Source organism: Pseudophryne corroboree, chromosome 1 (assembly GCF_028390025.1).
Source record: "Pseudophryne corroboree isolate aPseCor3 chromosome 1, aPseCor3.hap2, whole genome shotgun sequence".
NCBI lineage: Eukaryota > Metazoa > Chordata > Amphibia > Anura > Myobatrachidae > Pseudophryne > Pseudophryne corroboree.
In genome coordinates this window covers 820,027,948-820,052,329 of record NC_086444.1, presented here as the reverse complement: position 1 = coordinate 820,052,329, position 24,382 = coordinate 820,027,948, and the positions used below count along the sequence as shown (strand labels likewise).

Genomic DNA, 24,382 nt, shown 5'->3' with positions numbered 1-24,382 from the left:
TAAGCCCTTATCCACACCAGACTCCAGGAAGCGTAAGAGACATCCTAAGTCAAAGTCCACAGGTGGATATGTGCGTTCCTCGCACCAGGAGACATATCTCCTCCAGATATGATGATAGTGCTTTGATGTTACCGGTTTTCTGGCCTGAACCATGGTTGCAATAACCCTCTTGAAAAGGCTTTTTCAGGCTAGGATGTTCCGCTCAACTTCCAAGCCATCAAACGAAGATGCCGTAAATCCGGCTAGACGAACGGTTCTTGTTGTAGAAGATCGTTTTGCAGTGGCAGGGGCCAAGGGTTTGTCATGCCCTTCAAGGCCAAACCTGGGCAATCAGAATTGCCTGGACTCCCTGATTTCTGATTCGTTTGAGCACCCTCGTGAGCAACGGAATCGTAGGAAACAGGCAAACCAACCGATAAGGCCAAGGAGACGTCAGCGCGTCTATTGCCCTGTTTCTTGAGCAATACCAGGGAAGCTTCTTGTTGAGTCGAGAAGCCATCAAGTCTATCTGTGGGCAACCCCACAAGTCGCTAATCAGTTGAAACATCTGTTGGTGGAGACCCCACTCTCCGGGTGGAGATCGTGATGACTCAGGATGTCCGCTTCCCAGTTGTCCACCCCCGGAATGAAGGTGGTGGACATTGCTCTTGCATGTCTTTCTGCCCAGAGGAGTATCTTTGACACCTCCCGCATGCAGGCTCTGCTTTTTGTCCCTCCTTGTCAATTTATGTAAGCCACCGCCGTGGCGTTGTCCGACTGAACTTGGATCACCCGATCCCTGAGCAGAGGAGAGGCCTGAAACAGAGCACTGTAGATCACCCGAAGTTCCAGAATGTTGGTTGGAAGTAGGGCATTGTGGGTTGACTATGTGCCCTGGAACTGAGCCCATTGGGTGACAGCTCCCCATCCCCTCAGACTCGCATCTGTCGTGAGGAGGATCCAATCCTGGATCCCGAAACTTTGACCCTCCAGCAGGTTGGAGGACTGTAGTCACCACAGGAGGGAAATACTGGTCTGAGGTCATAGACGTATTATCCGGTGCATCTGAAGATGTGATCCGGACCACTTGCTCTAGAGATGCAATTGAAACGTTCTGGCGTGGAACCGTCCATACTGAATCGCCTCGTATGGATATTCGCGTAGGCCGGAGGATTATTCAGACCATCTCCTGAAGTGTTCTCGCTTTGTCCTCTGGAAGGAACACTTTTTGGGCTGCCATATCCAGTAACATTCCCAGGAACAGGAGTCGCTGAGTCGGTTCAGTTGGGACTTCTGGAAATTGAGGATCCACCCATGGCGTTACAGAAGTTGGATAGTGCGGTCTATATGGAGCAATAAAAGCTCCTTGGATCTTGCTTTTATCAAAAGATCGTCCAGATAAGGGACAACATTGACCCCCTGGACACAGAGTTGGAACATCATCTCCGCCATCACCTTCGTGAAGACCCTCTGAGCTGTGGACAGGCCGAAGGGTAACGACTGAAACAGGTAGTAATCGTTCAAGAGAGCAAACCTCAGGAAAGCTTGGTGCGGAGGCCAAATGGGGATATGGAGATAAGCGTCCTTTATATCCAGAGAAACCATGAACTCCCGTTCTTCCAGGCCCGCAATCACTCGCAAGGATTCCATCTTGAACTTGAAAACCTTGAGGTAAGGGTTCAAGGATTTGAGATTCAGAATGGGCCTTACCAAACTGTCCAGTTTCGGTAACACGAACAGGTTGGAGTAGTAAAACCTTTTCTTTGTTGCAAGAGTGGTACTGGAACAATGACCTGGGACTGGACCAATTTTAGTATAGCCTGTTGTAGTGTAACTCTTGTATCTACCAAAACTGGTAAGCCTGATTTGAAAAATGGTAGGGGAGGATCGCTGTCGAACTCAAGCTTGTATCCCTGGGAAAGGAGGTCCTTTACCCAGGTATCCTGGCAGGAGTCTGCCCAGACGTGGCTGAAGTGATGCAGACAAGCCCCCACCCCGAGATCCCCTCGGGGTGGGGAGGCACCGTCATGCTGAGGCTTTTGTGCAAGCTGCACTGGTGCTTGGTTCCTGGGAAATAGCGGTAGCAGCTGGTTTTCTAGTCTTACCTCTGGCTCTTAACCTGAATCTAGAGGTCTGAAAGGAATGAGTAGATGGCCCCAGGTAGGCACGTCTAGCCGGTGGGGCCCCAGAGGGGAAAAACGTGGATTTCCTGCAGTGACCTTAGAAATCCATGTATCCAACTCAACCCCAAAAAGACATTCCCCTGAAAAAGGGAGAGACTCCACACTGCACTTGGAATCTGCGTTGGCAATCCACTGATGCAACCATAAATCTCAGTGCGCCGACACTGCCATGGTAGTAGTTCTAACATTAATAGTGCCTATTTCCTTGAAAGAGTCACACAGTACTCGTGCAGTGTCCTGAATGTGCTTAATGAGGGTCACCGTAGTGACCAGGGGCATATCCCCTGCAAGGCCGTCTTGAATTTGAGTTGCCCAGGTGTTAATGGCATGTGTCATCCAGCAACCGGCTACCACAGGTCTTTGTGATAAGCCAGCCGCTGTGTAAATAGACTTTAATGTAGTTTCCATTTTTCTATCCCCAGGGTCCTTGAGCTGAAAAGAGCCAAGGGCCGCCTTCTTAGCGAGGCGGGAGACTGAGACATCTACGGCTGGGGGTTCTTCCCAATGTTTGCGACCCTTCGGTGTAAATGGGAAAGAGCGTAAAAACTTCCTAGTAACCTGATAACTTTTATCAGGATTTTTCTAGACTTGTTTAAAAACCTCATCTAATTCTGGAGAATCAGGGACGGTGATGCTGATTTTTTTTTTTGAGTTGAAGCAGCTTCTTCCAAAGGAACTTTCAGAACATCCCTGATAGCAAGAATTAGGGGTTCAATACCCTCTGCAGGAGTGTAGTCTTCTATATCAGGTTCCAATACCTCCCCCTATTCCAGAATATCCTCCTCAGATTCTGCTAGAAGAGCAGGCAGCCCACGATTAAGTGGCCCTGAACTATGAAGGGAAGGATGTCTTTTCATCAGCCTTAGCTGTTATGTCTGCAACAGCCTGTTGCAGCTGTAGTGTTGTTTGTTTATTTGCATCAAGCTGGGATGACATGTCAGCCATAATAGTCTTTATGGCACCGAGCCAAGATGGCTCCTGACCCTCCCCCCTAGTCTCCACACTGACTTGAGAAGACTGACTACATTGGTCACACGATAGGGAACCAGTGGTAGAAGGGGAGAATCTGGTATAACAAACTTTGCATAATGTGTGTTTAACCATAGTGACAGTGAAACAACACTCTCACACACACACACACACACACACACACACACACACACACACACAAACTCATAGACAAATACAACAACAAGCCTGCCCTTATTACGTGTGAAATGGAGACCCAGAGTGAGAGGAGGACAGCACACCCCTGCCTGCAGACAAGAACTGCAAGCTGTATATAGTTATATCTCAGTAAGACCGGATTATCTGTCCTTTTCAGGACACTGCATTGTGTGCAATAGCGGCTCCCCCCCTGTTAGTATACCTCTGTTGCCAGTTTCCAGTGTCTCCCGGAGCCCTGGAGGAGCTCTGTGTCCTTGCTGCTGCTGGAGTATGCAGAGGAAGGCGCCAAAATGCCGCTGCCACTCTGAGCAAGCTCTGCCCCCTATAATGGCGCCGGAGCTATAGATAATTTTTATACTAGCAATGTCTCCAAATATTGTACAAACCTCACACTGCTTGCTAGTTTGCACTACCGCTGCCAGTTGTACGCGTGGGGACTAAAGCGGGTCCCCCCGTGGAGGGCCCCATATTCCGCCACCACTTTGCGCCGCACCAAGAACCGAGGGACCCCCCCTAGCGGGGCTACCAGAGTGTGCATCCTCTCCTAAAGGGCACATTTTTCTAAACTGCCTGTGGGATGGGGCATAGAGGGTAGGAGCCAGCTAACCCAGTGGAAGAAATTTAAAGTGCACCTTTGGACCCCTTCTATGCCCAGATAGGCTCTTTGGGTTGGCTGATCCTAGACCACTTTCTGGTTGGTAATCAGAGAGTCAGCTGACTGGATCAAGATGGCGGTGCACATGCACCACTAATGTATGAGAGATGATCCTAGAAACATACCAACCACTCGACTAATTGGCACATACAAGATTTAGGGATGTATTTGGCGGTCTAAGGGAGAGGCAGTGCCTTGTCAGGTAACGGTGCCTAGAAGCAGGGGCGTTTTAAGAGAGGAGGGGAAGTGGGCCCTCTCCTCTCCACAGCGCAGTAGGCTCTGGCATTGTGCCAGAGTCTACTGCACACGCACAGGTCTCCATAAACATGGCACAGTAGACTCTGGCAATGACTAATTACCTTCTACTTATACGCAGTAGCCATTTTGGCAATGATTTTTGCTGGAAAGGTATTAAACCAACATGGGTGCAGTGTGCGCAGTGTGGGCCCCCCTGGACTCAGGGGCCCATGTGCACCACACACATTGCATCCATGATACAAATGCCAAAGCCTGGAAGCCTAATGTCTGCCACGAGAGTTTTAAAGTTTAAACATGTACAAAATTGCATATGAAGCACCTGGCACTCCGAGAGGTGCTGTTTCCAACGGCTGAAGCTGTGCAAAATTTGTAAAATGAATGGTGATTTCTATGGGGTATATTTACTAAAATTCTTATTTTTCAGAATGAGGTTAAACTTCAAACACGAATGACATCGAAAGTGTAAATTTGCAACTTTTTGAATTTATTACGACTAATTTACTAAGCTGTCGTATTCTGCATTTTCGTGTTTTCCGATGTCGATGTCATTCGTATTTTTTGGCAGTGTTTTACGGGAGTGAATAGTAAAACACTGCCGACATTAACACAATGAATCTCGGCCGGATCTGTGAGATCCATGCAGGGCTTCATTGTGCACCTTTCGTAAAAAAAATAACATTGTTACAAATCTTTAAAAAAAATGCGTGGGGTCCCCCCCCCCTAAGCAAAACCAGCCTCGGGCTCTTTGAGCCGGTCCTGGTTGACAAAATATGAGGGAAAAAATGACAGGGGTTCCCCCATATTTCATAAACCAGCACCGGGCTCTGCGCCTGGTCCTGGTTCCAAAAATACGGGGGACAAAAAGCGTAGGGGTCCCCGTATTTTTTAAACCAGCACCGGCTCCACTAGCCAGGTACATAATGCCACAGCCGGGGGACACTTTTATACTGGTCCCGGCGGCCCTGGCATTACATACCCAACTAGTCAGCCCTGGCCGGGGTACCCTGGAGGAGTGGGAACCCCTTAAATCAAGGGGTCCCCCCCTCCAGCTACCCAAGGGCCAGGGGTGAAGCCCGAGGCTGTCCCCCCATCCAAGGGCGGCGGATGGGGGGCTTATAGCCTTTTGAAAAAAATGTGAATATTGTTTTTAGTAGCAGTACTACAAATCCCAGCAAGCCTCCCCTGCAAGCTGGTACTTGGATAACCACAAGTACCAGCATGCAGTGGAAAACCGAGCCCGCTGGTACCTGTAGTACTACTACTAAAAAAATACCCCCAAAAAAACAGGAGACACACACCGTGACAGTATAAGTTTATTACATACATGCACACCTCCAAACATACATACTTACCTATGTTCACACGAGGCTCGGTCCTCTTCTCCATGTAGAATCCTAGGGGTACCTGTGAAAAAAATTATACTCACATAATCCAGTGTACCTTCTGTTCTTTGTATAATCCACGTACTTGGCAAAATAAAAAAATGGAAACCCGACCACGCACTGAAAGGGGTCCCATGTTTACACATGGGACCCCTTTCCCCGACTGCCGGGACCCCCCCTGACTCCTGTCAAAGAGGGTCCCTTCAGCCAATCAGGGAGTGCCACGTCGTGGCACTCTCCTGATTGGCTGTGTGCTCCTGTAGTGTCTGTCAGGCAGCACACGGCAGAGATACAATGTAGCGCCTACGCGCTCCATTGTATCCAATGGTGGGAACTTTGCGGTCAGCGGTGAGGTTACTTTCGGTCAACCGCTGACAGCAAAGTTCACTACAGGAGCACACAGCCAATCAGGAGGGTGCCACGATGTGGCGCTCCCTGTTTGGCAGAAGGGACCCTCTTTGACAGTAGTCAGGGGGGGTCCTGGCAGTCGGGGAAAGTGGTCCCATGTGAAAACATGGGACCCCTTTCAGTGCGTGGTCGGGTTTCCATTTTTTTATTTTGCCAAGTACGTGGATTATACAAAGAACAGAAGGTACACTGGATTATGTGAGTATAATTTTTTTCACAGGTACCCCTAGGATTCTACATGGAGAAGAGGACCGAGCCTCGTGTGAACATAGGTAAGTATGTATGTTTGGAGGTGTGCATGTATGTAATAAACTTATACTGTCACGGTGTGTGTCTCCTGTTTTTTGTTGGATATTTTTTTAGTAGTAGTACTACAGGTACCAGCGGGCCCGGTTTTCCACTGCATGCTGGTACTTGTGGTTCTCCAAGTACCAGTTTGCGGGGGAGGCTTGCTGGGATTTGTAGTACTGCTTGATTTAAGGGGTTCCCATTCCTCCAGGGTACCCTGGCCAGGGGTGACTAGTTGGGTATGTAATGCCAGGGCCGCAGGGACCTAGATAAAAGTGTCCCCCGGCTGTGGCATTATGTACCTGGCTAGTGGAGCCCGGTGCTGGTTTAAAAAATACGGGGGACCCCTATGCTTTTTGTCCCCCGTATTTTTTGAACCAGGACCAGGCGCAGAGCCCGGTGCTGGTTGATTAAATATGGGGGAACCCCTGACATTTTTTCCCCCATATTTTTTCAACCAGGTCCGGCTCAAAGAGCCCGAGGCTGGTTTTGCTTAGGAGGGGGGACCCCATGCATTTTTTTCCTGAAAATGTAACACTTTCCCACCCCTTCCCACTGATAAACATGCACGGATCTCATGGATCCGTGCATGCCTATCAGAACACGGTAAAAAAAAAAGCAGGTCTGTTTTAAATCTGCTTTTTTTTACGATTTGTATTTTTTCACGGCAGTGTTTGGCTATTGCCGGCAGTGTTCTTGAAATACACTTTTTAGTAAATTACCGAGTTGTATCAAAAAACAGTCGTATTTGACCGATGGTGTATTCATTGGTATTTTTTTTCTTTGACTTCCAAAAAAATACGAATGCCATTGCCCTCATCACTGCCGAGATTTGAGTTTAGTAAATTCCCGAGATGACACTTTGAAGAAAAAACACCATCTCGGTCAAAATCGGGAGCTTAGTAAATATACCCCTATGTTTGCAAATGACTATGGGGGTCATTCCGACCCGTTCGCATGCAGCGGTTGTCCGCTGCGGTGCGAATGGGTCGGAACTGCGAATGCGCATTATTATTATTATTATTACTATCCTTTATTTATATGGCGCCACAAGGGTTCTGCAGCGCCCAATTACAGAGTACATATGCACATAATCAAAACAGGAAAACAGTGACTTACAGTTGAAGACAATATAGGACAAGTACAGGGTAACTAAGCATATCTACACCAGTAAATGACAGAAATAAGTTCCAGGTGGCCAAAAAACTGCGTGATTTGGGCAGTTGAGGATTATTAAAGTAAGAAAAGGATAAGCACATGAAGGAAGAGGGCCCTACTCGTGAGAGCTTACATTCTAAGGGGAGGGGTAGACAGACAGGGGTGACACAGATGGGGTACATAGAGAGCGTGGAACAGAGGGTTAGGATGAGATTTGGCTGGGTTTGGTAAAGAAATGGGTCTTAACAGCCCGTTTGAAGTTTTGTAGAGAGGTGGAGAGTCTGAGGGGTAGAGGTAAAGAATTCCAGAGGAAGGGAGCAGCACGTGAAAAATCTTGGAGATAGGAGTGGGAGGAAGTAATCAGAAGACAGGAGAGTCGGTGTGCATTAGCAGAGCGAAGAGGACGGGTGGGAGAGTAAAGGGAGATAAGGTCAGAGATGTAAATGGGAGAGGAGTGGGTGAGGGCTTTGTAAGTGAGTATGAGAAGTTTGAATTGGATTCTGAAAGGGAAGGGAAGACAGTGAAGGTCTTGTAGGAGAGGAGAGGTGGACGTAGTGCGTTTGGTGAGGAAGATGAGCCGGGCAGCAGCATTGAGGATAGATTGGAGTGAAGAGAGGTAATTGTCAGGGAGGCTAGTTAGGAGGAGATTACAGTAGTCCAGTCTGGAAATAATCAATGAGTGAATAATGATCTTAGTGGCATCCTGGGTAAGAAAAGGTAATTGTGCACGTGCGTCGTTGCCTGGTGACGTCCATCGCCGGGCAATGACGTTCACAGCGAAAAAAGAAGACGCAGCGCCGATCGTATGAAGATTGACAGCGGAGAGGCGTTCCGGGGCGGATACTCACCGTTGGATGCCGCTTTCGGGGAGTGGTCATCCGAACGCAAGCGTGTCCAGGCAAACGGAGGGTGGATGTCTGACGTCAAAGCCAGGAGGAATGTCGCTGGATCCGTCGCACAGGCTAAGTAGCTCCAGCCTTACTCCTAGGTTGATGAAAACTTTTTTTGCTTAGCAGGGTTGCACAAGCAATCGCAGCCCTGCTAAGCTTAAATACACTCCCCCATAGGCGGGGATTAGTTGATCGCACCAGCAGCAAAAAGTTGCTGGCTGCGATCAACTCGCAATCACCCCCTATGTACATTAGCATATACAGTGCCCATGCTTTGTAATTTGTGTATTTTATTGTATTAAATACTCTAGCAGAAGTATATATGTTACTGTTTTAAGTGCAGACCTTCATGTCTACTCCAGCATTGTGCTATCTAGTCTTGGGGTGGCTTTCCGTATAACAGGGGAATCCTGCTACCCTGTTTTAGTGAATCTCAGCACAGGTTGTCTACCACTTGAGCTACAGTACCTGAGGATTTGAGGGGCATGCTGACGATTTTCTCATTTATTAACTATTACCATATACAGTATTTTCCCATTTATTCAAATGGGTCCTTTTTTTTATATTGTACTTCTAGATTTAGTGCAGACACTGGAAACACCAACACATTCCAGAGTTTGGTAAATATGACAGTTTAGCAGCTGAAATAGAATCCTGAGGAGGCTGCGTTTTCGAATGGATAAAAACGGCTGTTTTTGTGGAATTTCGCGCAAAATTAATTTCATAAATATGCACCAAAATAAATGTAAAAGAAATATGTCAACTGGTTTACAGCCCAAATAAATCAGCTGCAATTAAACTTAACTATACTTGAAATTGCATTATTTCAAATGTTATATTATGCTAATAAATGAAATAAAATTATTGTGAATCATTAAAGTATGCTTTTTGAATTATACTGTCATTTTCAAATTCAATAGTGAGATATAGATTTCTCCTGGAATAAAACCTGAAACATAAGATATTATAGTCAAGAAAAAATAAATTGTGGTACTTACAATCTGAAGCCATGCATTTGTAATCAAAACTTGGTTCTTTTCATCCTAGGAGAAAGAGATGAATAGAATCAGGAGGATACATTGTTCTGCCAAAGTGATGTCAGTGCTTACACAGCAGTTACTGATTCTCACTCAAGGTCAATGGGGGTCATTCTGAGTTGATCGCTCGCTAGCAGTTTTTAGCAGCCGTGCAAACGTATTGTCGCGAGTGGGGAGTGTATTTTCGCTTTGCAGAAGTGCGAACACTTGCGCCGCAGAGCGCCTGCAAAATCGTTTTGTGTAAAACAAGACTAGCCCTGTAGTTACTCTTCGTATGCATTGATTCTAACGACGGATGGGCTTTTGACGGCACACACCCGCCCAGCGAACGCCCCTGCCACGCCTGCGTTTTTTCTGCCATGCCTGCGTTTTTCTAAGCACTCCCTGAAAACGGTCAGTTGACATCCAGAAACGCCCACTTCATGTCAATCTTCCTGTGTTCGGCCGTGCGACTGGAATGTTCGTTAGACTCTGGGCAAACCCGCGATGCTCATTGTACCTGTACGACGCGCTTGCGCATTGCGGTGCATACACTGAAATGCCGATTTCTAGCCTGATCGCTGCGCTGCGAACAACGGCAGCTAGCGATCAACTCGGAATGACCCCCAATGTCCAGCCTTATACTAATGGTTTCCATTTATTCTGTCCTATAACCAGGGCCAGCAACAGGAAAGGGGGCGGGGGGACAAAGGGGACACCTGTACCGAGCCCCAAGGATATGCCGCTTAGTGTCCGGTAGGGATGTGTGCCGTATTGTCCAAATAGGGCAGCGGGCTGTAAGCGGTGTGGGCGCAGCCTCAGAGTAACAGGAGACTCTCACACACAGTGACTGTGTAGCACGAGTGTACGCCCACTCTTCCGGGTCCAGTTCTGTTGCAGGCAGTTACGGGACATGGCAGCAGCTCTGCTGGCCAGGACTCCATGCCCTGTGTCGGCCTCTTCTGGTGGGGTGTGGGGGCCGCATGGCACTGGCTGTGCGGTGTGATGGTCTGGGCAGGGCTGCCATCAGAAATTGTGGGGCCTGGGACTGACAAAACAGGCAGGGCCCCTTCCCCTGGGGGAGGGAGGGGGAAGAGATGGGCGGAGCTGTGGCTATTGTAGGCGAAGCATCAATTGGTGCATAAACCAGTTTATTTTTAACCAGTTTATTTTTTTATTTCAAAGTTTGTGCTGTGTGGGTGGGTGTCATTATATCATGTCAATCAATCATATAAGTGTGTATGTTTAACCAGATCAACATAAAATACATTGAACTATCTAGACAAAAAAATCACTGCAAAAGCTAGATCCACATAAAAAAACTGAAAAAGCCAGAACCACTTCAAATATAAAAATAATAATTGAAAGCCAGAGCCAACTTAACAAAAACCCACAAAAACAAAAATCACATGATATATTTTATATATACGGAACCCCTGGCGCTCACAAAGGTTAAATCTGGTGTGTATAGAAATATGCAATTAATTAGGAAATAACACCATGTATGTATGTAACATCCATAAAATACACATTTATAATATTCGAGAAAATAAACAAAGATGACTGTGCACAGCATCCAGCATACAGATGTGTGCTACATGCAGCAAAGCTGTAGCGGGATCGCAATGCATATGCATCGCAAGCAGCTCCCATTCACTTCAATACATATGCCCGTTATGCTGCCAGTTGTTGGCAATAATGTAAGTGGACACATCTGCAGAATTAAAATCAATACAAGGTATATCACAAAAATAGAACTTTAATATGGCAAAAACGTTTGCAGCCAAAACTCCAATTTAACTAATTAAGCATTTGCTAAAATAAATCCCAAGACAAGTTTATGAAAGGGATTCCTATAACAGCATCCAGCAAAAAGTCATACATTGACTGCACTTTATGTAAGCAGTTATTGATTCTCCTTTTCCATAAAGTGTAGGTGTGGTTACAGTCTGGATGGAGCGCTTCTGTAGGCTGAACCCCTTTCCTTAAGAAATAAATGAATGTGACGGTGACCTTACAAGCTAGCACCACTCAAACAGCTCCTTAAAAAACAGCACCGCTCCTTAAATGGATTCTGGAGAGCAGAACATAAAAATTAAGCTGACTACCCAAGGTACAGTTCATGTTCAAGGTACCTTAGCAATATTGCCTCTTGCCAGCTTTGTCCTTGCAGCTCCAGTATGATTAACACAAAAGCAGACTCCCCAGTCCCAGTGGCAAACGCAGGATTTCTAGAGGGGGGTTTCCAAATGCAATCTCCATATATTCCACTCTGTGGATCATTATAGATGATCTATAGCAGAGGTTCTCAACCTCTGTCCTCAAGTACCCCCTACAGTTCATGTTTTCCAGGTCTCCCCACAAGACTGCAAGTGAAATAATTAGCTCCACCTGTGGGTCTTTTATAATGTGTCAGTGAGTAATAAATACACCTGTTCAACTGCTAGGTGACCTGGAAAACATGAACTGTTGGGGGTACTTGAGGACCGAGGTTGAGAACCACTGATCTATAGTATAGGCTGTAAGAAACATATTTAAATAATATAAATAATATAAGTGGTCTGGAAAAGGTTAAAGATACTATAATAAAGGCACAAACATTATGGAACTAGTACCTCACTTTCTAAGCACACATTCTCCCACCTCATGGTAAGGCTCCTGTCTCTTCTTTCTGGTAGCTACTCTTTGGTCCAGTGCACTGAATGAGGGCTCAGAACCACACACACAGCAAACTTTGTGCTGCTACTGAGTATGTGCAGCAGCTCTGCATGATGCAGCAGCAGCTCTAGTAATCGTATTCTATACCATTACTATTGTTGTCATAGTGTGCCACTTGCCAAGGGGAGGGGGGTTTCCACAGCCACGGCACCACCCAGCCTGTCGCCCCCACCTCATAAAGCATGTGTAAGGTGCATTATTGTGTGGAATTATGTGTATTATGGGTATTACTAATGTGGGGCATATGTGTAAGGTGCAATATTGTGTGGAATTATGTGTATTATGGGCGTTACTAATGTGGGGCACATGTGTAAGGTGCATTACTGTGTGGCATTATGCAGGGTTGGACTGGTCCACAGGGTATGCCCCACTGCCTGAGGGGTGCTGGGTCTGATGCAGAACTAGCAGAGGTGCTAAGGGGCACCAGACAAAATCTTGCCTATGGCATCAAATTGGCTAGGGCTGGCTCTGCGCCACACCCTTGTTATGCCTCTGACCATGGAACACCACAAAGCAGCACTGGTTGGGCGGGAAGGTGACATGGCGTGAGTGACCTATGAGTCATGCCGCGTCACCCTACAGTAGGTCATGGGCTGAGCCACAAAAGCACTGCAATGTCCGGGCCTGATAGCAATGACAGCAGCAGCTGGCAGTGGGACAGCAGGCATCTCTAGTGGATAGGCGGGGGCACATCTGACAACCACTTGCGGGAAACAGTGGTTGAAAAATGCTGCTTTAGTATCTCTATGCTATCCGTATTTTATGAAAAGCTTTTTTGTACTTTATTGTTTCTGTACTGTTTTATGTTCATTCTATCTGTAAGCTCCTTGAGTCCTATTGGAGAAATAAAATTATTATTATTATTATTATTATTATTATTATTATTATTATTAAAGCCCCTAAAGGTTCCAATCGTTTGACATCTGACTTGACACAAGTTGTGCCGTTGAATTCCATATTACAAGAGTATTCAACATTGCTCTGTTGTAGGTACAGCTGCTCCATAAAAGCAGCTGTCCACACAATCAATAATACTGCTGATTCTGCCGCTAATTACTAGTGACAGAACTTTACACAGCAAAGTTAGTCAGTGTGCATGTGTGAACTGAGTTTATGTACTGCCAGAGGCCTCTCTCTGAAGATGGCGCAGTTCCTGCAGGCAAACTGAATATTAGGCAGCCCAATCAACGCCCAAGAATTGTATGGACCCATTACTGAGAAAATGTAGAAACTAGCATTTCTGCATGTGTAGCAGGTAACATAGAAATGTAGTATTTGATGGCAGATAAGAAACACTTGGCCCATCTAGTCTGCGGCAAAGACACGTACAGTACATGCACACACTTATACAATAGGTTAATTTCTTGTTGGGAGCTAATTAACCTGGTAGTATAGTTTTGGATTGTGGAAGAAAACTGGAATACCCAGAGAAAACCCATGCAAGCATGGGGAGAATATACAAACTTCACACAGGGTCATGGTGGGATTTGAACCCATGACCTCAGTGCTGTGAGGTAGTAATGCTAACCATTATACAACATGTTTATTAGTGATTATGAATAGGCCCTTAATGAGAAGGATAGATGAAAGCTGAATAAGCATGAGGATAAATAAGAATCCTTGTTTTGTCTTGTGGCTTAATGTGGCAGCCTTTGTTACTAGGAAGATTAAGGCTGGTGGTGTGTTGTTGTCAATCAAATGGGGAGCCAATAAGGGCTCTGGGGGTGTGTTGTTTGATAAAGTTTATTTATAGGAGGCTGTTTGTACGGACAGCCTCTTCGTCTTTGCTTTGAAGCTCACCCTCCCACCCAAAACCATGTTTTGTCACTGCTTTGCTGCCTCTCTTTCCATTCAGGGGAGGCACAGCCAGGCGGGAGAGCGCTGCATCTCAGTGGCTTTCTGTGATGTAAGATATCGTTGTGAGGTACCTACCTCTAACTACTTGATGAGTTTGTCCTGCTCTGTGCGAGGGACCTGGGCGCTTTTAGTGCGAGAGCGTTTGGCCTTTGTTCGGGAGGTCAGGTGAGTCCCCACAACGTAAGTGCATCAGTAAGGGGGACGTTGTAGTCGTCCCCTTCAAATTAGTATAGCAATAAGGCTGGAACTGAGATTGCAGCGTCTCCTTTCCACCTTTTCCTCGTAGGTTAAATTATAATTGAATAAAACGCTGTGACCTTTAAGCCAAGCCGTTTCTGTGTCCGTGTTTTTATTTCATTATTAGTTAAGTTATTTGGATGGTTAATTTTATTGCATATTTCTGGTTTATGGTTCAGGTGCAGGCTGTTAAATTAATTTTATTTAAAGGTAAAATTTGGTTTAGTACTATATAAAGGTTAACAGCTTAATTAGGAATAAACCAATGGAGCTCTTATGGGGATTGTACTGGGTGAAGTACTCATCAAGTTCGGTTCTGTGTAGATTTTCAAGGCATTTACAGATAAATGTTTACTATATTTACTATATATAAAGGATATACAGCTACTGTAAGTTTCCCAATGCGTCCAGACCTCCTCACCTTTTCAGAATCATAATACCACGCTAATTTAGTGCAGTCACCTGCTTTTACTGATTGGCCGCACCCCTTTGTGACATGGGAAATCTGTTCTGTAAAAATTGGGACTGTTGACAGGCCAGTTATTGGTATATTTTGCTGACTAGGAGAAGCCACTCTTCCTGCTGAACATTTTCTACATAAACGACATTGTGGCTTATAGTGAATTCAGCACTATTGCGTTACTATTTGCCTTACTGAGTTGGTGTATTCAATCTAGCTGTGAATTCAGCGTACTTTTTATTGCATCTGTTATTGCAAGCTTGTTTTACTGATTTTTTTGGGGGATAAATACGATCATAGATTGGTCATCCATTCTTTTATGTTCTTCTGACCTATTTGATAATGAACCCCTGATGAAGTCCAATTGGACGAAATGCGGTGTGTTTTGGTTTGGATATGAGAACATCGGATATGTACTAATTAAGAAAACATCTTCGGACTAACAAATTGTCTGCATTATACTGTTTCATATCTGATGTTTGCATTTTAATTATGTCAGCCATGTGTCATTCACTGTGATTCATTGTTTAATACTTTTATATAAATAAATTGGAGTTTTTTAAGTGGACTGTGGTCACTTTCTGGAAGATATTACTTCAGATAAGCTCCCGTAGACACCCCCCTTTTTTTCTGCATTTGTACTTTTGTACTCCATCTAACAGGGAGTACGTCTTAAGGTTGAGCTCCATACTTAGCGCTATTATTAGGTCTACCCCAGTTTCCATTTACAGATAAATGTTTACTATATTTACTATATATAAAGGATATACAGCTACTGTAAGTTTCCCAATGCATCCAGACCTCCTCACCTTTTCAGAATCAGAATACCACGCTAATTTAGTGCAGTCACCTGCTTTTACTGATTGGCCGAACCCCTTTGTGACATGGGAAATCTGTCCTGTAAAAATTGGGACTGTTGACAGGCCAGTTATTGGTAAATTTTGTGCTCACTGTAGAGGAATAAAAAAGTGGGTGCAAGGTGAGCGGGCCCCTGGATCCAGGGGGGCCCATATCGCATACCCTGTACCCATTTCTTATTTACTTACCTCTCTGAAGTCTGTGTCCACAGCAACAGCACTGCCCAAAACAGCGGAAAATGTAGCGGCTGCCATTTTCCCAGCATTTTGCACATGCATTGCAGGGAAAATAGCTATTGTGTCATTCCCTGGAGAACTGCACATGCACAGCAGACTCTGGCACAAAGTCTAATCACTAAGGTACTGCCAGCTGAAGAGGAGGGTACCCGGGAGGAGACTGCACACAGGCCCCCTCTTCTCTTAATATGCCCATAAATGAGGAGCTACATACCCCCATCCAATATTAATACAGTATTTGGATAATGAATTCTAATGCTCGCCCGTTATTCACTGTTCCCTTGCCCCTTAGGATTGCCTAGTGGTACGTTCTGTACGAGCCATAAAAGATAAGAAAATTCTCTGAGGAGCTTGATTTCAGTTTTTTGTACTTTTAGGACATATTTTTCCTTTTACAATGAAATCTTTGCATTTCTTCAATTCACTTTGGTTATTCAATATTCACCTTCTGTATTTATGTTTTAGCCACAAAACATAGGTTTGCCTGCTGTGTTATAAAAGGAAGGCTTTTATGCATAAACATTCTCATTAGGTGTAAGTGGGTGTGGACATGATCAGTAATCACTGTGTGATATAACTTATAAGTGTGATTACATGAATTGTCTATTTTTAAACCTTCCTTCTGGGAGACAAAGTAGAAAAACTGCTTAAGAGCTGGAACAGGTTATCAGAATGATAGTAATGATGGGGGCTCTCACACAGCAGTGACGACGGTGTAAATAGCAGGGGTTGTCATGAATTGCTCCATGCCTTTAATACATGAACTGTTGCCATCAATCTGTCAGGACATATAGGAGAGGGAAGAGCAGGAGGTAGCCGCCATGTTTAATTTTGGTAAGCCTGCATTGATGTACACATATAACCTAAGGCAGTGCTACTCAGCTGGCGGAGAAAGGGGCTGATTCTGAGGCGCACACTGCTACCACAGCTTTAGCGTCTTTTGCTGTAGTCATCAGGGACGTGCAGTCAGGGGAGGCAGTGCCTCCCCTGTCATTAATGATTAAGATAATACAAAGAATATACTTATGACACAGATTCTGTGTCATAAGTATTCTCTTTATATTATTGTAATCATTGTAATTTATTAAAGTAGTTCGGGAGGCACTGATAGCAGTGCCTCCCGTAGACAATGAAAATGGGATAGAGAGGGGGGCGGGGCCAAGCAGAGGGCTGTAAAAGCCCATTGAAAAAATTGAAAAAAGCGGCACCTATAGAAGTGCCTCGGTGACAGTGAGCACGCCCCTGTCACCGAGGCACTTGTGATTGAACAGCGGATCCACTGCTGGATCCGCTGGTCCAATCATCTATAAGCGGCAGCGGGACAAGGGACTCGGAGCGGCCAATCAATGGGTCCTGACTCCTCACCTGCTGCTGCTGTTGGTAGTGGGAGCCTGAAGTAGCCGGCGGCGCCCGCGCCTGGTGATCTCTTTTACTGTGCAGGCCCAGCTGAAAGCGTCGGGGTGAGCAAAGCACAGCAGCATCCAATACGTGGCAGCAGGCACGGAGGTGGCGCCGGGAAACTCAGAGCAGCGGCTAGTGGCGCTCTCCTCCTCCTCAGGCAGCACACTCAGCAGAAGCACCGGCCTCCCTCCTGCACTGTCCCGCAGGCGACTCTGCCAGGATGCAGGTAAGAGGGGCTGGCACTATAGGAGGGGTCACTATGTGTAACTGGCATTATAGGAGGGGTCACTATGTGTAGCTGGCACTATAGGAGGGGTCACTATATGTAACTGGCACTATAGGAGGGGTCACCATATGTAGCTGGCACTATAGGAGGGGTCACCATGTGTAACTGGCATTACAGGAGGGGTCACTATGTGTAACTGGCACTATAGGAGGGGTCACCATGTGTAACTGGCACTACAGGAGGGGTCACTATGTGTAACTGTCACTATAGGAGGGGTCACCACGTGTAGCTGGCACTACAGGAAGGGTCACTATGTGTAACTGGCACTATAGGAGGGGTCACCATGTGTAGCTGGCACTATAGGAAGGGTCACTATGTGTAACTGGCACTATAGGAGGGGTCACCACGTGTAGCTGGCACTATAGGAAGGGTCACTGTGTAATTGGCACTATAGGAGGGGTCACCACGTGTAGCTGACACTATAGGAAGGGTCACTATGTGTAATTGGCACTATAGGAGGGGTCACCACGTGTAGCTGGCACTATAGGAAGGGTCACTATGTGTAACTGGCACTATAGGAGGGGTCACCATGTGTAGCTGGCACTATAGGAGGGGTCACCATGTGTTACTGGCACTACAGGAGGGGTCACTATGTGTAACTGGCACTACAGGGGGGGTTCCCTACGTGTAACTGGCACTATAGGAGGGGTCACCATGTGTAGCTGGCACTATAGGAGGGGTCACCATGTGTAACTGGCACTACAGGAGGGGTCACTATGTGTAACTGGCACTACAGGGAGGCACTACGTTGTGCTGCTGGGGATGTACTGGAGAAGCCAGTGCCTCCCCAGCCATTGACCGCACCGCACGTCACTGGTAGTCATGTCTGCAACCTGTCGAGGCGCTCACTTTCAGCTTCTATAGTCGCTCTGATACTGCATGGTGCTTCTTTAGATCCAACCATCATTCGCAGCATAAATGCTTGCACCAGCCCCATGCTACATGCAGAATATAGCCTCCAATGTGAGCGATGAAGCGTCTAGGTTCACAAGCAGTTATGCGACGCGCCATAACATGCCCATAATATGGATCACCTTCACTGCGTCTGCATAGCCGCCTCCCACTCTACCTAATACATTTCTCATACATTTCATACACTGTATGTCTCAATGGCAACTGCGCCTCTGACACAGGTTTTTACTTGTATAGTGCACGCTCAACTGAGACTCTGCTCCGGTACATACTTCCTCCACCAATACATAATTTCCAAGGGTAACTGAGCTTATTAACTTCCAGATTCCATTTTTATTTTACTTGTTTGTATTTTATTTTATTTTTTTACATTTGCACATGCCCAAGTGTATGAGACTGATGCCTTGATGTCATAAGATTGTAAGCTTGCGAGCAGGGCCTTCCTACCTCTATGTCTGTCTGTTTTCACCCAGTTTTGTTCTATTACTGTTGTTCTAATTGTAAAGTGCAACGGAATATGCTGCGCTATATGAGAAACTGTAAATAAAAAAATAATAATAAATAATAGCTTCTTCCTGAAGTAAAGAGAGGAGAAGCCCTGCCAGGGAAGATAACATGAAGAACAGATTTTGCCTTCAAAATGGGCTATAAATTAATTGTAAAGACTTGTATAAATATCTGATCGTGGTGGTATATTGCCACAATGTGGAAAATATCTATTTTCACAGCTAACTGAATTTGTCCTAAATGCAAAGGTTACTTTGTAAAACTCAAAGAGAGTTAATAAATTTAGGTGAAAAATTCACTTAACACCGGGTGCTGCAGCGGGGTCAGGGGGGTGTGAGCGGAAGGACCAATCAATAAAAAAATTGCGGCATTTGATTGGTCCTCCTACTCACCACTCCTCTGCATTTTAAAACAGTGATTCTTTACATTTAGCCAGATTAGCTGGTAGTACCAATTTACACAAATATTTGTTGCTGTTAATTTTAGTATTTTTCCAGTATCGCCATTAAAATTCCATTTTCTCAGCTTTTTAGATTCTTTTTACATTGACTTTGTATGTAAACATTTGTAAAGAAAGAGTATTTAAAGTCCAAAATAAATGATTTACTAGGAGCAGCAGCAGCAGTATGTGCTCCCCTGCTCTCATGGCCGGTTGGTGCACACAAAAGGGGCTGCGCACCACCACTTCCCCTTACCAGGGGCGGCTCATAGCCCCAAAGAGGTGTCAAGATTCACGGGTGATTAGGGGGCATGGCCTGATGCGGAAAAGTGCCCGCCTCCATGAGAGACCCGTGCCGTGGCTGTGCTGTGTAATCAGGCAAGTGTCTGTCCCACTCACTCCCTCTTTCCCCCTGTCCTCCTCCCTCTCTCTCTCCTCTTGATCCTTTCTTCCTCACTCTCTCTCCCGCTCCCCTAAGGGGAATTGTAGTGGCAGTGGATGGGGGGATGTGGGGTCGAGGTGGTGGGGTGCCCAGAGATATCTGTGTACTGGACCCCAATATTTCTGTTACCGGCCCTGTGTGCTCCCCAGAGGTCCCGGTTACCAGCCTCACCTACACAATGGTGCTTGCTGGCACAATGCTGCAGTCCCAGGCTCCTACTTCCCCCATTGCAGCGCCTCCGTCAGTGGGACTCCCAACCTCTATCTACGGGATCAGTATAAGATTCAGGCGCTTGAAATACCGACGCCGGAATCCCGATGATTAGAAAACTGATGGGGGTGAGTAAGGGGTGTTCTTCCCTATCCCCACCCCCTAACCCTAACCGTCCCTACATACACATTGGGTACGCCCTACCGGCGATGGGGATCCCGGCGGTCAGCATACCGAGCACGAGATCCCGGCAGCAGAATGCCAGTGGGGACGAGCGCAACAAAGCCCCTTGCGGGCTCGCTGCGCTCACCATGCTGCGCCATACTATGGACCACGCCCCCCACACCCGCCTCAGATCCGGAGATCCTGACCCCCTGGAAGACGCCGGCCGCAAGCTCCACGAGGTTCAGCACAGCAGGCGCCTGCAGCAACACCGCGTCTCCCGGGAAAGAGACGCTCACAACCCACCGCTGCCCAGAAAACAAAACACCGGTCCCGTAGGGGACGAAGATACGTAAGTCCATTTCTTCAGTTACTAGCCACTGACTTAAAAAGACTTGGAAAGACTTCATTGCATATATGGACCGGGAGAACCAACAGAGGCTAACACAGTAACGGAGAGCATATGCTCTCTCATTCAAAACGGACTCAGTGCATGCACTGGGAAGATCACCTAACAGAGGACTTAATTTAGTAACAGTATCCATTCACACTTTGTTTCAAACCATTGTGTCAAAAAATGTATTTACTTGTATCTGCTGTAAGCCCTTTATAACAAAACTATAAGGTATTAACAGCTCTTTAGAATTAATTCAGAGACTAAAGGAATTCATACATATTCCAAACCAATGTGTTTTAAATACATCTGTTTGTGCATTTACCTGTACTTGCTATAGGAGTTTTTAGAACTGTTTGTACTGCTTTAATTTATAAGTAATACCAGGTTTTTAACAGCAATTATTAACTTTGCATTATTATTGTCTAACTTGGTTTATCTACACCACATATTTATTCAAACTAAACCAATAAACCATTCTGTATATATATATATATATATATATATATATATATATATATATATATATATATATATATATAACACCACTGCAGTGCCCCTTTTTTTATCAATTTACACTACATCCAGTAGCGCCAGAGGTTCCTTCTCTCCCCCTTTTTTGCCATTGTTAAACTGAGGAATACTTGAAAAGAATTCCCATTTTTTGCAACCTAGGCTGCACGGATAGACCTTCCTCATATATATATATACATATAACATTTATTGGAGGGAGCGCAGATCACATCTTCATCTGTACAAAACTGCCATACTATGGGTGCCGGGGCCACCCACGAGTGGGAATAGTCCCTGCTAGTCAGCATGCCCACTGTTGGGATTTGGAGGGATGTGGAATGTAGCCAGCGGTATTGTGACTGGCGGTCTCCCAACCACCGGTCACATAACTACATTCCTTGCCTGCAATCTAACCCTAACCTCCCCCCTTAGTGCCTAGCCCTAACCACCCCCAAAGATGCCTAAACCTAACCCCCCATCCTCACTGCCTAACCCCCCATCCCCACACAATAGCCTAACCATCCGAGAGGGGGCCTAACCCTAACTTCTATCCCCGCAGCCTAACCCCCTGGGACGCAGCCTAAATCTAATCTCCACCCCACCCCCTCCTCACGCGTTCGGGATGTTGCTCCCATTCTGGATGTCTGTGTTGGCATTTAGACTAGTGTCGGGATCCCGGTGGCAGGATACTGACTGTTTCGCCTTCTTTTCGTCTCCATAGTACCGCCTCCTCCTCCCCGGTGGCTCCACCCCCAGGGGCACCAAATTGACAATCTATCTTGCACCCCCAACCTATAAATGTTCTGACGCCCCTGATTATTACTATTGTAGTGTAGGTTTGCTGAGACAGTGTCACACATGACGAGCCTTGATGTGCTGGTTCAGCAGTCCCTGGAAACAACCACTGTATGTACTTGTACAACATTACTGTCCGTAGGATGCAGTAAGCAGGAATTTAAGGAAAAGACAAGATGTTAGCTAGAATTATTGTACCTCACAGTATTACAAGTGAATGCATAATGCACAAATCTTTCGACCATAAATGAAAGTTACATTTCGTCTCTGTAGGAAGAAACTGAATATCATATTGTGAGGGCAAAACTGTCTCAAAATGTTAGCATGTACAAAGAGATGTGACCAATTGTTTTGGCATGGGAAAAGTAAGGTTCATTTGTAACACTTGGCTATGGAGTTATACAAGTAAAGCGTTAATAATGTTATGTAAATGTCTTTTAAAGAACAGATGGTATTGGTATGGATCTGTACACACAAAAACACATTCCAAGTGGCAGATAGTGTGGACCTCCAGGCACCAATACACTATTACCAGTTGCAGAATGTAATTTTGTTTTGTTTTGACTGTTAAAAAAATAACTATAACTCCAGTCCAATGGCAGAAAACACTTAGAACTTATATTTAAACTGATCTGAATGGGAGTTTTATGTATATGGGGAAGTTTCTCCTATTGTGCTTTTCTTGTTTTTTTCCTTAGACTCCTTATGTGATACATGTGTGCCTTGGAAGGGGGTGGGAGAAGAGGGGGATGTCTACCTTTCAATGCCCTTGGGCACAGGCTGGCTCTATCAAATTTTAGGTTGAGATCATAACACAATATTGAGCAGTTGCTCCTCCATAAAAAGTGGTTTTAGATCACAATCACGTGGACCATTTTTTCAAAGGGTGAAAAGCCCAATTGCTGTAAAAAAAACAGCTTCACGTGAATGCCACTATCGCGAGCCATGTCTCCTATTTTTGTCACTGGGGGTATGGTCAGTCCCTCTGTCTCCCGTAAATAGACACTGTGCGCATGTGCGCTGCTTCTAAGCAGAGCAGCTTGTGACAGGAGACTTCCAACTGCCCCCCTCCCCATCCCCCGCCACTGCGGGACACTGCAGCCTGCGGGTGGGAGAGCGAACAGTGCCCAGAAAAATGGACTGTCCCGTGAATATTGGGACAGTTGGGAGGTATGAAAGTGTTACAGTAAGTAATTAATAGATGTAAAATACATATTCCAGTGATGTGGTGAGGTCAATTGCTGTGGAGGCACTAGCTAGTATCAGAGCCAGATTTACTGCATATACCACCCCACACACAGCCCAAGCAGCACAGTAATGGGCATCAAGCATGACCCTATAGGCGGACGGCCCTGAGATCCTCACAGATCACACTGCCTCCACACAGCCCCCTCCTCACAGATCACACTGCCTCCACACAGCCCCCTCCTCACAGCTCACACTGCCTCCACACAGCCTCCTTCCTCACAGATCACACTGCCTCCTTACAGCCCCCTCCTCACAGATCACACTGCCTCCACACAGCCCCCTACTCACAGATCACACAGCCTCCACACAGCCCCCTTTCTCTCAGTACACACTGCCTCCTTACAGCCCCCTACTCACAGATCATGCTGCCTCCACACAGTCCCCTTCCTCTCAGTACACACTGCCTCCTTACAGCCCCCTACTCACAGATCACACAGCCTCCACACAGCCCCCTTTCTCTCAGTACACACTGCCTCCTTACAGCCCTCTACTCACAGATCATGCTGCCTCCACACAGCCCCCTTCCTCTCAGTTCACACTGCCTCCTTACAGCCCCCTACTCACAGAACACACAGCCTCCACACAGCCCCCTTCCTCTCAGTACACACTTCCTCCTTACAGCCCCCTACTCACAGATCATGCTGCCTCCACACAGCCCCCTTCCTCTCAGTTCACACTGCCTCCTTATAGCCCCCTACTCACAGAACACACAGCCCCCTTCCTCTCAGTACACACTGCCTCCTTACAGCCCCCTCCTCACAGATCATGCTGCCTCCACACAGCCCCCTTCCTCACAGTACACACTGCCTCCTTACAGCCCCCTCCTCACAGATCATGCTGCCTCCACACAGCCCCCTTCCTCTCGGTACACACTGCCTCCTTACAGCCCCCTACTCGCAGATCATGCTGCCTCCACACAGCCCCCTTCCTCTCAGTACACACTGCCTCCTTACAGCCCCCACCTAACAGATCATGCTGCCTCCACACAGCCCCCTTCCTCTCAGTACACACTGCCTCCTTACAGCCCCCTCCTCACAGATCATGCTGCCTCCACACAGCCCCCTTCCTCTCAGTTCACACTGCCTCCTTACAGCCCCCTCCTCACAGATCATGCTGCCTCCACACAGCCCCCTTCCTCTCAGTTCACACTGCCTCCTTACAGCCACCTACTCACAGAACACACAGCCTCCACACAGCCCCCTTCCTCTCAGTACACACTTCCTCCTTACAGCCCCCTACTCACAGACCATGCTGCCTCCACACAGCCCCCTTCCTCTCAGTACACACTGCCTCCTTACAGCCCCCTACTCACAGAAAACACAG

General features: G+C 46.4%; 1 protein-coding gene across 2 annotated transcripts in view; it reads right to left on the bottom strand.

Annotated features, from left to right (window-relative positions):
- The window catches only part of LOC134911241 (neuronal acetylcholine receptor subunit alpha-7-like), a 416,671-nt gene that overhangs the window by 264,845 nt on the left and 127,444 nt on the right, over positions 1-24,382 (bottom strand). For both annotated transcript variants that reach the window (XM_063919545.1, XM_063919550.1), the window contains exon 3: positions 9,367-9,411. In XM_063919545.1, coding sequence (XP_063775615.1) covers positions 9,367-9,411 — 45 coding nt within the window. The remainder of the gene's footprint in view (positions 1-9,366; positions 9,412-24,382) is intronic.